At 47.5% G+C, this 16,076-nt stretch overlaps 1 protein-coding gene across 2 annotated transcripts in view; it reads right to left on the reverse strand.

Moving 5' to 3' along the window:
• Nucleotides 1–250: 250 nt before the first annotated feature.
• The window catches only part of GTPBP4 (GTP binding protein 4), a 30,444-nt gene continuing 14,618 nt past the window's right edge, over nt 251–16,076 (reverse strand). Inside the window, exons 9-17 of one of the 2 annotated variants that reach the window (XM_010362040.2) lie at nt 11,295–11,384; nt 10,060–10,170; nt 8,199–8,276; nt 7,711–7,762; nt 6,607–6,707; nt 5,125–5,322; nt 3,204–3,269; nt 1,896–2,039; nt 251–873 (exon numbers count right to left, since the gene is read on the reverse strand). In XM_010362040.2, coding sequence (XP_010360342.1) covers nt 721–873; nt 1,896–2,039; nt 3,204–3,269; nt 5,125–5,322; nt 6,607–6,707; nt 7,711–7,762; nt 8,199–8,276; nt 10,060–10,170; nt 11,295–11,384 — 993 coding nt within the window. In that variant the 3' untranslated portion in view covers nt 251–720. Of the gene's footprint in view, nt 874–1,895; nt 2,040–3,203; nt 3,270–5,124; nt 5,323–5,768; nt 5,990–6,606; nt 6,708–7,710; nt 7,763–8,198; nt 8,277–10,059; nt 10,171–11,294; nt 11,385–16,076 lie in introns of those variants that run through there. The other variant, XM_030940639.1, reaches the window with a different exon arrangement.

Here is a 16,076-nt window from a genome sequence, read left to right on the forward strand (position 1 = left end):
TCCCAACACTCCCCGGCAGGTGCTTCTGAGATGGTATTGGGGGCGTTTCTGTGTTTTACTGAACATTATACTTCAGGGACAGGCCACAGAAATAGGAGAATGCCCATATTTAATTGCCTAATGCCTCCAGCAATACTTTACTCCCCCAAAAGTACTTTTGCTTTAAAACAAAATAGAAATGTCATATGTTTTTTGCCTTTTTATTTGGTCAAATCAATAGTGACTATCACTGAACCAAAACATGGCTAAGTAAATCAAAACTACTTTCTTCTGGAAGTTTATTTTGGATAAAATAATTGAAGACAAATTACAATGAGACACTGTACAGTAAGAGTAGAAAATAATTTAGGAGGGTATTTTAAGCACAGGATTCCGACACATTCATAAACGTGTTTGCTCCCAAACTCTTACAAAAGAAAATAAGGTTTTTCTCCATCAAAAACAACCCAGTTACACCAGTAAATCTTACCAGTTCTGAAAATCTAAAGTGACTGATACTCCATTAAATGTAGAAACATTGTCTACTCAAAATATTTGTAATATTATGCAGTGACAAAAATTTCCCACATCTATATAGGGTTAACCATAGTTTTCAGCAAAGCAACAAGTGCTTTACTTATTTTGTCTTTTTCAGTTTATACAGAACTCCAATTTCATGAAACCACACTGTGCCAAGCCAGGAAGTAAACAGCAACAGTCTAGCCAAGGCACAAACGGATACTATCTCCTGTCCTTTTTGCCAGCTTTCCTCTTCCCAGAGAGCAAGTGCTTAGGCTTCATATCAAACACGTGTCTGTCTGCCTCCCCTTTCTTCCCCAACCGATTCATCTTCTTCTGGGCATTCTTCATCATAGTCTTGGCTTTCTTCACCATCTAAAAGGAGGAGAAAAAATGAAATATGTTCATGACTTGAAACCAATTTACCATTCTGAATTTGAACTACTGGGTAACAGTCTGTTTTAATGACTCAAGTCTGTTCAGCGAAGAGACCCTGTAACATCTCTTTTTCTCTTAAGCCCAGCACAGTATCTGCAGGAACTCAATGAATGTTTTTGTATAAAGACTGGATGAAAATCATACCTAGGACAAGCTTTACACCCAGGACTAGCTACATTTTAGACCTAGAAGGTCAGAACACATCTGTTTTAACTCCCTCTTACACAAGCTAAGGACTCAGGCCCGTGAACCTGTTTTGCTCAGGTCTGATTGACAAGTGGTAATGCCAATATTAACAGCCAGGTTTCAAGATGGCAGCAGCACAGAGGAGTGAAGCTCAGGCTTCTGTGAAGGAGACTGCAGTTTACACACAGACTTTCTCCTGCATCTCCACTGCCGCAATGTTGAAACTAAAAGTTGTTGTGTTTAATAAAAGGACATTTCACCAAGAGAGACTGTGTACATCTAAAGTGTCTTTGCCAAAAGACATTACAAATAAACTAAATGTGACTCAAGCTCTCCACCCGGGGGGACAATCCTGCAACCTAAGGATGAGCAGGATCACCCGCCAATCGACCCAGGCGTTCCCTCTGGCTGTTCCTCCCACGGGGGGCTTGCTGGGACTTGAGGCCTCCTGGTGCTCAGCAGTGGCCACTTCCTGGCCCTCTTCAGACAGCGGGGCCTGAGCCCAGACTGCCGGTGCTGTCAGACCATGCTCTGGCCACCCTCTGCAAAAGGAAAGTGCCACGGAGGGGTCTGTCCAGGGCAGCTGTCCAGGGGTGTCCACTTGTACCCTGGCCCATGCTCTCCTCTAAAGGATGCCACAGAACAAGGGCAGGCAGTGCACACAACCCCTGCCACAGCTCCTGCAAATGGCAACTGCTGGTGTTCGCCCTGAACCCTGTGCAATAAACAACAGAGGCTGTCATTTTATTACATTACACAACACAGAGACTGACCTTGCCATCCCTAAGACCAGAAACGTCACGTGGAGTTCGAGAGCAGCTCCGACTCCGGGCCACAGAGGACGGGGGAGCAGAGTCTTCCCGCTTTCTTTTCCTAGTGACGCTCCGGGATCTTCTTGCCTGGACTGCATAGTGGGCCTGCAAAGCAGGGAAAGCAACGCTCAGCTCTCAGGACCCCAGCCCGCTCCCGGGCTCAGCAACAGGCATGAGGTCACTCCAGCAAAAGGGGAGGAGAGGAGTGTTTGAACCATTACCACATGGGCTAAAGATCTTGAAAATACATATTTTCATATTAGTGACACCATTTCAAGTTCACATTAGTAACAATTTCACATAAGTTGGTCAAATATTCTTATTTGCTTAACAGAAGCTGCTTTATGTAAGAAAGCTGATTTTAACTCCACTTACAGAAACTTAGAACTCTCATTTAAAAGTGTATTAGAGTATAGCATCACAATTTATATTTCAGACATAAAAAATGCTCTCTCCCTCATCGTCCCGTTGTGGGGGTTACTGATACGAACACACAGGGACAACCGTCAGACAAAAACCATCAGAAACTGCAGACTGCACATCTAGAGGACAGGGTCTGCAGCCACACCTGGGCACCTCACGGCGCAGCCTGGTGCTGCTGTGGACACACCCTGGATACGCACAGAGCTGCCTCCTGCTGGCTGTGGAGCCTTTTTTTTTTTTTTTTTTTTTTTTTTTTTTGAGATAGTCTTGCTCTGTCGCCCAGGCTGGAGTACAGCCTCAACCCACCACTTCAACCCAGACCCAGGGTCAGGGAATCCTCAACCCAGCCCCAGGGCCAGAAAATCTCAAAAGACGAAAACCGGAAGCTCTCATTTCTTTTTGCTGTAATTTCCCACGGCTTTCCAAAACCCTGGTTTGTTTTCTTCCTTTCCTTCCCTTTTTCCTTCCTTCTCTTCTTTTCTCTTCTCTTTTTCTGAGATGGAGTCTCACTCTGTCACCCAGGCTGGAGTACAGCGGCGTGATCTTGGCTCACTGAAACCTCTGCTTTCCAGGTTCAAGTGATTCTCCTGCCTCAGCCTCCTGAGTAGTCGGGATTACCGGCATGCGCCACCACGCCCGACTAATTTTTTGTACTTTTTTTCAGTACAGACTGGGTTTCACCATGTTGGCTAGGCTGGTCTCGAACCCCTGACCTCATGATCTTCCAGCGTGCCTTGGCCTCCCAAAGTGCCTGGATTACAGGCGTGAGCCACCGCATCGGGCCGGTTTTCTTTACTAAAAAGGTGTATCCAGCCACATAAACACATGAACCGCCGCCACACTCACGTCGTCTTTATTGTCCATGTCAACACCAAGACTGCGCATCTCCTTCTCCAAAACCGTCCTCTGAACCTGAGAAGGAAAAAAGGAAATATTTGCTTTAAATTAGTTTGATGAAATGCTGAAAAAAACTTCAAGACAATATATATGTATATATATTTTGCAACAATTATACTTATTTTAGAAGTTGCAATTGTTACTGGGCCTCGCTTTCATGTTTTTGGATAGCTCAATTAAATCCCACGGATTTAATTTAAACTAACATTTACGGAGCAATTGCCGTGGGAAGCATCAGAGTATCCTCTACGTCTGTCTGCTCTTCACCACCACACGGGGGAGAGAGTATCCTCTACGTCTGTCTCCTCTTCACCACCACACGGGGGAGAGAGTATCCTCTACGTCTGTCTGCTCTTCACCACCACACGGGGGAGAGAGTATCCTCTACGTCTGTCTGCTCTTCACCACCACATGGGGGAGAGTGACCATCTCCATCGGAGGTGAGACACTAAAGCTGAGGTTAGCAAGGCGGCCTAAGACAAAGGCAGTGCGCCAACCTCTCTCCTCTCAGAGATGGCTGAGCCCCACCCGGAGTAGTAAAAAAAAAAGTCCAGGCCGGGCGCGGTGGCTCAAGCCTGTAATCCCAGCACTTTGGGAGGCCGAGGCGGGCGGATCACGAGGTCAGGAGATCGAGACCATCCTGGCTAACACGGTGAAACCCCGTCTCTACTAAAAAAAAATACAAAAAACTAGCCGGGCAGGAGAATGGCGTAAACCCGGGAGGCGGAGCTTGCAGTGAGCTGAGATCCGGCCACTGCACTCCAGCCCGGGCGACAGAGCGAGACTCCGTCTCAAAAAAAAAAAAAAAAAAAAAAAAAAAAACTAGCCGGGCGAGGTGGCGGGCGCCTGTAGTCCCAGCTACTGGGAGGCTGAGGCAGGAGAATGGCGGTAACCCCGGGAGGCGGAGCTTGCAGTGAGCTGAGATCCGGCCACTGCACTCCAGCCCGGGCGACAGAGCGAGACTCCGTCTCAAAAAAAAAAAAAAAAAAAAAAAAAAAGTCCAAGTCTGCCATAACCAGTCACTTGCCACCATATGAAAACTGTGTGTTCAAACAGGAAGACCCACTGAGAGGCATCCTGAATGTCAAGTGACTTCTCTGGTGACATGTTAACCGCCCTGCATGTGGGCTTTCCTTTCCCCCCATCCCACCCTGCCACAGAGCCAATAAATTGCCTTTTGTAGACTGGGTCAGGTTTCTGTAAATTGCTAAAGAGTCCACATTTAATGCAGAAATTAAACAACAAGAAAACCAGCCGGGCGTGGTGGCTCATGCCTGTAATCGCAGCACTTTCAGAGGCCAAGACAGGCGGATCACTTGAGGTCAGGAGTTTGAGACCAGCCTGGCCAACATGGTGAAACCCATCTCTACTAAAAATACAAAAGTCAGCCGGGCGTAGTGGCAGGTGCCTGTAATCCCAGCTACTCAGAAGGCTGAGGCAGGAGAATTGCTTGAACCTGGGAGGTGGAGGCTGCAGTGAGCAGAGATTGCGCCATTGCACTCCAGCCTGGGCGACAGAGCAAGACTCCATCTCCACCCCCACAAAAAAGAGAGAGAGAAAAGAACAGGAGAATGTTAACTGATAGCCTTAAACGTCTGTGAATCTTAAGTTACAGTTTTAATCTGTACAACTGCAAAATGACTGGATCTAGAATAGCGCCAAACTCGAAGCTGAACGTCACCAAGAAAGGACACAGTAAAGAATACGAAAGATCAGGACGTGAGCAATCTTGCAAATCCATAAACCAATAAAACAAGAATGTGCAATCTTATGGCCATAAATGGGTGGAAAGTTGTTATTTAGCAATGATCACACAGGAATCCAATCTGCAAACACTAGATCACACCTCTTTGGAAAGACACAAACTTGCCTTCTTAGCCGTTCGCGGCATCCTGGGTCCCTGCGTGTTCTTTTCTCTGGACTCCAGAATTTTCAACTTCTTCTTCTCTCTAATCTGATTTGCCAGCTGTCGGATTTCCAGCATCTCCTCATCTTCACTCTCAGATTCACTGTCATACTCTCCTGCGGCTGTTCTCAGCTCTTCTTCTTTTTCTAATTCTTCCAGTTTCTTTAAAAATAGAGTTGTAATTAAGCAAAATTAACAGTGAGAAAACCCCTAAGTCAGTGAGTGTGGCAGTGTGTATATATGAGCTATGTTTCCCCGCCTCGAAAGACAGAGTGATTGCCCTGGTCCGGTCCCACCTGGGCCCTGCCTACGTGCCATTTACCTCACAGGGAGGGTTCTGTGAAGAAAATGGAGACCACGTGAACGCCAGCTGCCAGCAAGTCAGTAACCGCTGTGCACCGTTTCCCTTTTTTAGAACAATTAAATTCCAAGGCTAAAAATGTGCAGAGACTGCCTCCTTCACTTCCAATGCTCCCAGCAGACACACAAAAGGAACTCAGTCCTGAGAAACTGAATTCGTGCCACATCCCATGTATCCGTTCTAATGTCACCCCAAATACAACCTCACTGGACACAAATAAGACAAAAATGAAAACTAAAATACATACATGTTTATCACACCCTAATGAAGCAACCCGGTCAGGAGCCCAACAGGCAGATGTGCCTGCGTGAGACTCTGGCCAGGAGTGCAGAGGGTGAGGCTGGGGGGCCAGGCCTCGTGGAAGCAGATGGCACGGGCACAGCTGTGTCGGAGGAGGGGAGTCTCAAGGCTTCTCACGGCCGGCAGCGCGGACTGCAGAGGGGAAGAGGCTGGGAAGGCAGGCGGCCACTGCAGGGACAGTGAGGGCATGGGCTGGACGGGGGCCCCAGCACTGGCGAGAGCAGATGCCCTGAGGCCAAATCCTCCAGCACCAATGAAATTGAGATGCTGCCCCCAGAATCTCCTATCCCAGAATCTGCTATGGAGGCACGGGGAGCACAGAGACCACGAGACTGAAAATGTGAACTCAATTATGGAGGGTCTGTGGGAACCAAGGAGTGGAAACGGGACATGCAGAGGGCAAGTATTATATAAAGCATGTTTCACACAGCTCAACTGAGAAGGCAGGATAACAACTAATGGAGGACACAGTTTAAGTATATTTTTGTTTTTTAAAAAGATGAGTAAAACTTGTGGACATTTATATGCTAAGAAAAAGCATGTAGGGAGGGGATTGAGGCAGGAAAAAGATGTGACAGAGGAGAGCTCCCAAGGAAGAGGGCCCAGCAGAGCAGAGCCCATCCCGGGCCTGGCACCCTGCCAGTCTCGGGGTGGGGAAGAGATGCAGGGGGCAGAGTCAGGATGGAGGGGACAGGCCCAGCTGAGCAGAAGCTGTGCCGCTATCTTCCAGCAGTAATATTATGACCAAAAGGAAAACAATCCACAATTTAAAAAGTGAGACAAACCTTCATGATGGCTGGATCAATATAATCAGCTATATTATGGCCTTCCCAGATTTCTGGTATCTTATCATGTTTTTCAGATGAATTCATTAAATCCCAGTACTCTAAAGTTAAAAAAACGGTGGTTACATTTACAGCAGTTTTTAATATCTTCAAGTACTACATGCATAAAATGAGTTGTGACTGACGGCAAGTCAGCGACTCCACTGCAGAAGAGAGCACGACGTGCAATTCCACGTGCAGCAGCACCAACAGCATCAGCCTCACTCAACACCCACACGCGGAGAAAGCTACAAAAACCACCCCACCATCCCAAAACAACAGGAAACAACTCCCACATCAGCCTCACTCAACACCCACACGCGGAGAAAGCTACAAAAACCACCCCACCATCCCAAAACGACAGGAAACAACTCCCACATCAGCCTCACTCAACACCCACACGTGGAGAAAGCTACAAAAACCACCCCACCGTCCCAAAACAACAGGAAACAACTCCCACATCAGCCTCACTCAACACCCACATGCGGAGAAAGCTACAAAAACCACCCCACCGTCCCGAAACAACAGGAAACAACTCCCACACCAGCCTCACTCAACACCCACACGCGGAGAAAGCTACAAAAACCACCCTACCGTCCCAAAACAACAGGAAACAACAGAAGAACTCCCACTGAGTGCTATCAGTATGCAACTTTTTTTTCTGAGACAGAGTCTCGCACTGTCATCCAGGCTGGAGGGCAGTGGTGCAATTTCTGCTCGCTACAGCCTCGACCTCCCAGGGTCAAGTGATCCTCCCATCTCAGCCTCCCATGTAGCTGGGACTACAGGCACATGTCACCACACTCGGCTAATCTTTGTTATTTTTTGTAGAGATAGGGTTCTGCCATGTTGCCTAGGTTAGTCTCAAACTCCTGGGCACAAGCAATCCACAGTGTTGTGATTACAAGCGTGAGCCACCACACCTGGCCCTCAGGATGCAACTTTTAATCTTGAAATTGACAAACAGACTGAAACACTTTTACTCATTAAAGTCTTTCCCCCCTTTTCTGAAATACTTCCCGTTCAACTGGCATTTTATAATAATGATCACACTCTGGCCCTTACTCTGAAGATCCAAAATATAATCATCTCCCATTTCCAGCTCAAGATCTCGTTCCTGCAACGGAAAGAGAAATTATCATCAGCTTCATTTTGCCTTTCAGATCCAGAAATGCTCTGCCCCTTGTCACTTGAAACAATCTTTTCTCCAGTCCTCTCAGTATCAGTGGCGTTCACCTTCCATTTCTGGTAGGAAGGCTGTTTCTTATTTCAGTGTCTGTGGGGCCTGCCTTTGGATTCTGGTAGGAAGGCTGTTTCTGGCTGTCTGTGGACTGTCTATCCTACTCATGCATTTTATTCATGGCCATCTTCCCTCAAGTCAAAGAGCTCCATGAGAGGGGCTTCTGCAGGGGGACTCACTGCTGTGTCCGCAGCCTGATGGGGCCGGTGCCTGGGCACCCGCGGCTCCTGTTCAATGGCCCAGGCCCCTGTGACACATACACACAGCCTGCCTCCCCCAATAAGAACACCAGGCAAGAGCTCCGGCAGCATACCCTCTTCTTCTTGGGCTCCTCAATTTCCATCCTCTTCCTGCGAGCCACCACTCCGTCAGGGATGAAAGGGGGCCTCTCCTGAGAAAATACCATAAAAAATATTTATATGAAATGCCTGCTGAATGAGAAACTTACAAAGCCGAAAAAGTAGAAACAAATTCCCTATGTGTAAGGGGTACAGAAAACCACACCCAGACCAATTAAAACCAACAGATTATTTTAGGGGAAAGGAGAGAGTTTCAGGGTCACTTTGCGCAGAGACCAGGAGGACTCCACACAGTGATTCCAACGTTTATCCAGGAAAAACAGAAATCACGAGTATAGTGAAAAATTACGGAAGAAGAAAGTGGTAAGAAATAACACTGGATCAACAAATGAAAGAAATTTAGACATAAACTCAAGTGCATATAAGAATTCAATGGAAAGATAAAATTTCCAATACTCAGGTCAGAAATGCCGACCACTTGGAACGGAGTGCAACCTCCACCCTCACAACAGAACTAACTCAAGACATGGTGAAGACTATCCAAAAAAGCTAATTTTTAATGCAAGTATAAAAGATAAATTTTTTTTTTTTGGACACAGAGTTTCACTCTTGTCTCCCAGGCTGGAGTGCAATGGAGTGATCTTGGCTCACTGCAACCTCCGCCTCCCAGGTTCAAGCAATTCTCCTGCCTCAGCCTCCTGACTAGCTAGAATTACAGGTGCACGCCTGACTAATTTTTGTATTTTTAGCAGAGATGGGGTTTCACCATGATGGCCAGGCTGGTCTTGAACTCTTGAGCTCAGGTGATCCACCCGCCTCGGTCTCCCAGAGTGCTGGGATTACAGACATACGCCACTGCACCCAGCAAGAAAATATACTTTTAAAATGACTTTGGAATGAATGGTAAGCCTTTCTATGTACAATGCAAACCCAAAGAGCCAGAAATAAAATCTTAATATATTTTACTAGTTTAAAAATGTACAGCACATTTGAGGTTAAAAAGGCAAGTGACAAAAAGAGAAAAAAAAATTTACAGTGTATCTAACAAGAATCCAACCTTTGTAATATAAACATAACCAATCAGTGAGAAAAACATAAACAGCCTCAAGAACTCTGAAAAGGCCAATAAGCAGACAGACAAGCTCAACCGCACCCATCATTACAGAAACACACAACAATAAAACCATCTTTACACCACAAGACTGACAGAGTGAGCGCCCGACCATGTCAAGGACACAAGGAAAGACAGAGGGAAGGACACAGCCTCCGGTGTCAGTGGAGCACACACCAGCAAGGCGTCTGTGGGACAGGAATGCTGTCAACACCACACTGTGAAGTGCAGACACATTTGCAGTAAAACATGAAGACACGGCGTAACGACGTGTGCCCATCCACAATGGACAAAACAATGAAAATTTATTTTATTTTACTTTTTTATTAGAGACAGGGTCCCATTACGTTGCCCAGGCTGGTCTCGAACTCCTGGGCTTCAGTGATCCTCCCACCTTGGCCTCCCGAAGTGCTGGGATTACAGGCGTGAGCCACCTTCCCGGCCAAAAAATGAAAAATTAAAGAATGAAACAGATTTCCATCTGTATTTAAAGAACTTTTTAAAAATTAATCTTCTATATCAGAAACATTTCTGGAAGGATAAACAACGACCGTGTCATGCAGTGAGAAACGGGTGCCATGTGGCGCTTTGCACTTCCTTCACCTTCTTGATCCTTCACTGCACGCAAGAAGGTGAAACTGAGGCCCACCCACGATATCCACCTGCGAGTGTGTGAAGCTGGATCTGAGGCTCCCGGAAAAGGCACATGGACAGCACCTGCTGACAACACAGTGAGCCCATGGCTGTCTCAGGAGCCGTCTTACCTTATCGTCCCTCCTGGTTGGGACAGCCAGGTGCAGTCTATTCAGCACCTCATTCACTTTATTTCCCTTCATTTTGGTTTCTACTCGATGAGCCAAAAGCCTATCGCAAGCCTAGTAACGTAAAAAAGAAGGCACAGTCACAAACACATCCTCCAGCAGCCTCCGGCTGTAGGTTCCAGGAGAAGCCACAGATCAGAGCCACTGAGACTTTTCCCTCAAGGTAACTAACATGTAGGGGCCACACCCTGTGAGGCCCAGGCGGAAGCAGCCCTGAGGGAAGGTGCATCTCCAGTGCCTGGGCCTCCTCACTCCCACCACAGTGACCCTGTGCACAGATGCAGGGTGCCCTCCAACTGCCCTTCACAAACTGGAGGCAATGTTGCCCCCCTCAGGACTCTAAACCGAGCAACAAATCCCTGGGTGTGACCACGGCATCAGGAGCACCTTCTTTTTAAATTCCTGAGTGCGACCACAGCATCAGGAGTGCCTTCTTTTTTTTGAGACAGAGTCTCGCTCTTGTTGCCCAGGCTGGAGTGCAGTGGTGCAATCTCAGCTCACCGCAACCTCTGCCTCCCAGGTTCAAGCGATTCTCCTGCCTCAGCCTCCCGAGTAGCTGGGATTACAGGCATGCGCCACCATGCCCGGCTAATTTTGTATTTTTAGGAGAGACGGGGTTTCGCCATGCTGGCCAGGCTGGTCTTGAACTCCCGACCTCAGGTGATCCGCCCGCCTCGGCCTCCCAAAGTGCTGGGATTACAGGCATGAGCCACCGTGCCCGGCCAGGAGTGTCCTTTACTTTGAGATAAAAACAACATGAAGTAGAAAGTAATGAGGATGGCACCTGAAATCCAGCAGCAGACTGCCTCCTGCAAAAGCTGTTCGGCTTTTCAGACTTTTCTCCCTTCTACTTCTGAACTGGTTCCATAAAAATAATTTTCACTGTACTTGCTACCGAAATATTAGAAGGCCAGAGACAACAGCTGCTTTAGGGTAAAGTTGTTTGGGGTGACAACAGCAAAGCATCCCCTCAAACCCCACTGTCCACCAGGGGCAGGAAAAGTGGGTCTTAGAGGGGTCTCTCTTCACACCTCGCTCTCGCATGCCACCGGCCTCGCTACTGCGAGGGCTCCAAGTGTTAATAACGTCTAGAAAGAAAACTATTTTCTCCCCATGACTGACTTGAATCAAACAAGAGATAGTAAAAAGACTGATACCTGACGTAAGGCAGCACTGACCTCTGTTTTAACTTGAATAACACCTTCTTCAGTCAGGGTGCTGGTCTCTATTACAGGGAATCCTTCAGTCTGCAAATCTGTAAATATTTTCTGGGAATACAAAGAAAAAATGAGAGATATATTATTTATTTCCAGTTCCCTATGGAAAAACCGTACAGTTATGCAAATGGAGGTTGCAAATGTGAACTGTTCAACATCTGTGGCTGTTTCAAAGTCTTAAAAAACAGACATATCCTAAAAAGTTATTTTCTTCATATTCTTCTATGATCAAGAAAATACAAATGACATCAACAAGATGGCCGACTAGTAGCCCCTCACATCTGTCCCTTACAACAAAGGCAATCAAAATAACGACCAACTACGTGTTAATAACTGAGGGGGAGCTCCAGAGGGCATCACAGGAGTGACAGCCACCCTGGTGAGCAGAAAAATGATGAAATACAGCCCAAAGAAAACACTGGGGGCCAGGCACGGTGGCTCAAGCCTGTAATCCCAGCCTTTGGGAGGCCGAGGCAGGCGGATCATGAGGTCAGGAGATAGACACCATCCTGGCTAACACGGTGAAATCCCGTCTCTACTAAAAATACAAAAAATTAGCCAGGCGTGGTGGTGGGCGCCTGTAGTCCCAGCTACTCGGGAGGCTGAGGCAGGAGAATGGCGTGAACCTGAGAGGCCGAGCTTGCATTGAGCCGAGATAGAGCCACTGCACTCCAGCCTGGGCGACAGAGTGAGACTCCATCTTAAAACAAACAAACAAACCAAACAAACAAAAAAAATGCTGGGCCGCCAGCAATCCCCCCACAGCTGGGATGCAACGGGTCCCAGGAGGAGGTTCTCCTTACGGCTAGGGGTAAGCAACAGGATGGCAGCAGCTCCCACCACCACTCTGGACACCCACAGCCCTCACCACTGGAGTCCCCTGGCATCCTCGCAGCTGAGCTCCCAGAAGGAGCTGACACTGGGCCCCGTCTGTTGGGCCCATGGGGCGGCTATACTCTGTCATCTTGGGACTGGAACTACGGCTGCAGTATGTCTTGCTCAGGGGAAAGTGGCCACAACTCCCCTTCATCCCTGAGGCTAAACTGCCTCCAAACTACCCAAACCTGGTGGCCCAACATCCCCAAGCCAGCTGCGAGCAGCTGCTACACCCTTCCCAGCAGGGCTTGGTGGAGGCGGAGCCCCTCTCCCGGCCCTTGCCCCAGCACCCAACGGTACCCTGCCTCCTGGTAAATAGCACTGTGGCCTCTCCGGGCACTCTTGTCTCCCTGCTGCCTGAGCTGAAGCAGTGCGCTGCCTCCTGAGAAATGCCCAGAATGGTCACATATCCCAGCACCTACACTGAAGAGATACCTTGTATCCCAGGGAAACAGTGCGTGGGCCACCCAGAAGAGTCACAACCCTCAGGCCCAAGCTGATCAGCCATGCACCATGGGGAGGAGCTGACATTGTACTCCACATCCCAGGGAAACAAGGCAGGGGCTGAGCCGAGGCACCTGCCCCACCACGCAAACAGCTCCAGCACCTGCTCCCTGGAGCTGGAGTAACCCTACAGTCTGAGCTGCGGAGTCACCACTCTTTCCAGGAAACGGAGTCACTGCTGTCCTCCTCCCTGTCCTCCAGAGCCCAAATGACAGCTGGACTGGTCCATTCTGGGGTCCTTGCTGCCACCTCACTCAGCATCAGAGTCTGGGATACTGCTGGGCCCCACCATCCCAGGGTCCAGAGTTACCACTACACAGTGCCTCATCCCCTCAAGCTAACACTAAGCCCTCCCTACTGGCTCAGGTTTCTGAAGTGCAGCTCTACCTTGCTTCCCGGGCTCAAACCTCCAGAGTACTTCTTCCTTGGAGTCAGGCCAGGACTGTGCCCTGACCCCATGGGTGGAGTCACAGCTATAACCTGGCCCTGTGGGCCTAAGCTGCTAGGGGTGCTTCAGGATCACAGATCCACCACAGAGAGCAACCTGTACCCCAAGGCCAGGTACCATGATAGGTACACAAGACCCTAAGGCTAGGACCCCAGTCCCACAGCTACTCTGAGTACCTGTAGCTGGAACCCAGCACCACGGCAGCTGCTTGTGGACCATCTCAGACCTGACACCCAGAAAGATCCCTTCAGGTAAGTCCCCTATTGTGGGAAAAACAAGAATAGCAGTACTCCGGGGCCGGGCGCGGTGGCTCAAGCCTGTAATCCCAGCACTTTGGGAGGCCGAGACGGGCGAATCACGAGGTCAGGAGATCGAGACCATCCTGGCTAACACGATGAAACCCTGACTCTACTTAAAAATACAAAAAACTAGCCGGGCGACGAGGTGGGCGCCTGTAGTCCCAGCTACTCGGGAGGCTGAGGCAGAAGAATGGCGTAAACCCGGGAGGTGGAGCTTGCAGTGAGCTGAGATCCGGCCACTGCACTCCAGCCTGGGTGGCAGACCAAGACTCCGTCTCAAAAAAAAAAAAAAAAAAAAGAATAGCAGGACTCCAAAAGCCCTTGACACCAAGGACATTAAAAACGTACACCACTACTGGCACAAACTTCCAGAGCTGAGGCCACTAAGCCACCCAGTTATTGCCAACATTTCATGGAGGTGAGGAAGCTGCAGAGAAACAATATCACTGCTCCTATCCAGAAAGTCACGGTTCTCTTCCCAAATGGCACATTAAAACCCAAGTGAGGTGAAAGTCTTTCTCCATGAAAGCCAATCTAGAAGAAAGTATAAAAGAGGTCATTGTTCTACCAGATGCAGAGACATCAATGAAGGGACACAAGAAACATGAAAAAGCAAGGAAATAAGAAATCATGAAAGGAATATTAACTCTCTAGGAACAGACTCTAATGAAAAGGAAATCATGAGTTGCCAGAAAGAGAATTCAAAATAATTTTTTTGAAGGAAACTCAATGAGAAACAAGAAAATACAGATAGACAATTCAATAAAATCAAGAAAACAATTTCATGATATGAACAAGAAATTAAATTGAGACAGAAATTATAAAAAAGAGCCAAACAGAAATCCTATAGCTGAAGAATTCAATGGATGAGAGAATATAATAGACAGTTTTAACAGCAAACGGGATGAAGCAGAAGAAAAATCTCTGTCATTTAAAACTACCTAGTCAGAGAAAAAAAAAGCAGTAAGAATGAGAAAGAATGAGGGAAGCTTACAAGATTTACAGGACAACATTAAGAGAATACACATTGGTATTATGAGAGTTCAAGAAGAAGAAGGGAAAAGGCTTAATAACCTATGTAATGAGATAGCTGAAAACTTTCCAAGACTGAGGAGACATACGGACATCTAAAACCAGGAAGTTCAAAGATTCCCAAATAGAGTCAGCCCAGAAAGGTCTTCCCCAAGGCACATTATAGTCAAACTGTCAAACGTCAAATACAAAGGAAATTCTAAAAACAGCTAGAGAAAAGCTTCAAGTCACATATAAGAAAATCCTGGCCGGGCGCGGTGGCTCAAGCCTGTAATCCCAGCACTTTGGGAGGCCGAGACGGGCGGATCACGAGGTCAGGAGATCGAGACCATCCTGGCTAACATGGTGAAACCCCGTCTCTACTAAAAATACAAAAAACTAGCCGGGCGAGGTGGCGGGCGCCTGTAGTCCCAGCTACTCGGGAGGCTGAGGCAGGAGAATGGTGTAAACCCGGGAGGCGGAGCTTGCAGTGAGCTGAGATCTGGCCACTACACTCCAGCCTGGGGGACAGAGCCAGACTCCGTCTCAAAAAAAAAAAAAAGAAAATCCCCATTAGACTAACAGCGGATTTCCTTGCAGAAACTTTGCATGCCAGGAGAGAATGGGGTGATATATATTCAAAGTGTTGGGAAAAAAAAAAAAGAAGACTGCCAGCCAACTACACTACATCCAGTAAAGCTGTCCTTCAGAAATAAGGGAGAAATAAATTCTTTCTGAGAAAAGCAAAAACTGAGAGAATTCATCACTAGTAGACCAGCCTTACAAGAAATACTTAAGAAAGTCCTACATCTGGAAGTGAAGACAATAATCACTATCATGAAAACATGAAAAAGTATCCAAGAAATTCACTTAACCTGTAAAGACACACATAGACTGAAAATGAAGAGATGCAAAAAGATATTCTATACAGATGGAAACCAAAAGCAACTAGGAGTAGCTACACTTCTATCAGATAAAGCAGATTTTAAGTCAAAAACAGTAAAAAGAGACAAGAAGATCATTGTATAATAATGAATGGGCCAATAATACTTGGGGACATAAACATAAGGCTCTCAACATTAGGCAGATCCTAGGCAAAAAAGAATCAACAAATATTGTATTGAAAGTACACCGTAGGCCACGCGCGGTGGCTCACGCCTGCAATCCCAACACTTTGGGAGGCCAAAGCAGGCAGATCACTTAAGGTCAGAAGTGCGAGACCAGCCTGGCCAACATGGTGAAATCCTGCCTGTACTAAAAATACAAGAAATTAGCTGGGTGTGGTGGTGGGCGCCTGTAATCCCAGCTACTTGGGAGGCTGAGGCAGGAGAATCACTTGAACCTGGGAGGCAGAGGCTGCTGCAGTGAGCCGAGATCGCGCCACTGCACTCCAGCCAGGGCGACATAGGAAGACTCCGTCTCAAAGAAAAAAAAAGTGCACTGTAGACCAAACATCTACAGAACACGTCATCCAACCGCTGCATGATACATATTCTTCTCCTCAGTCTATGGAACATTCTCCAGGATAGACCATATGTTAGGCCAAAAAACAAATCTCATCAATTTTTAAAAATTAAAATCATGTCACGTATCTTTTCAGACCAC

This window comes from Rhinopithecus roxellana, chromosome 11 (genome assembly GCF_007565055.1).
Source record: "Rhinopithecus roxellana isolate Shanxi Qingling chromosome 11, ASM756505v1, whole genome shotgun sequence".
Taxonomy (NCBI): Eukaryota; Metazoa; Chordata; class Mammalia; order Primates; family Cercopithecidae; genus Rhinopithecus; species Rhinopithecus roxellana.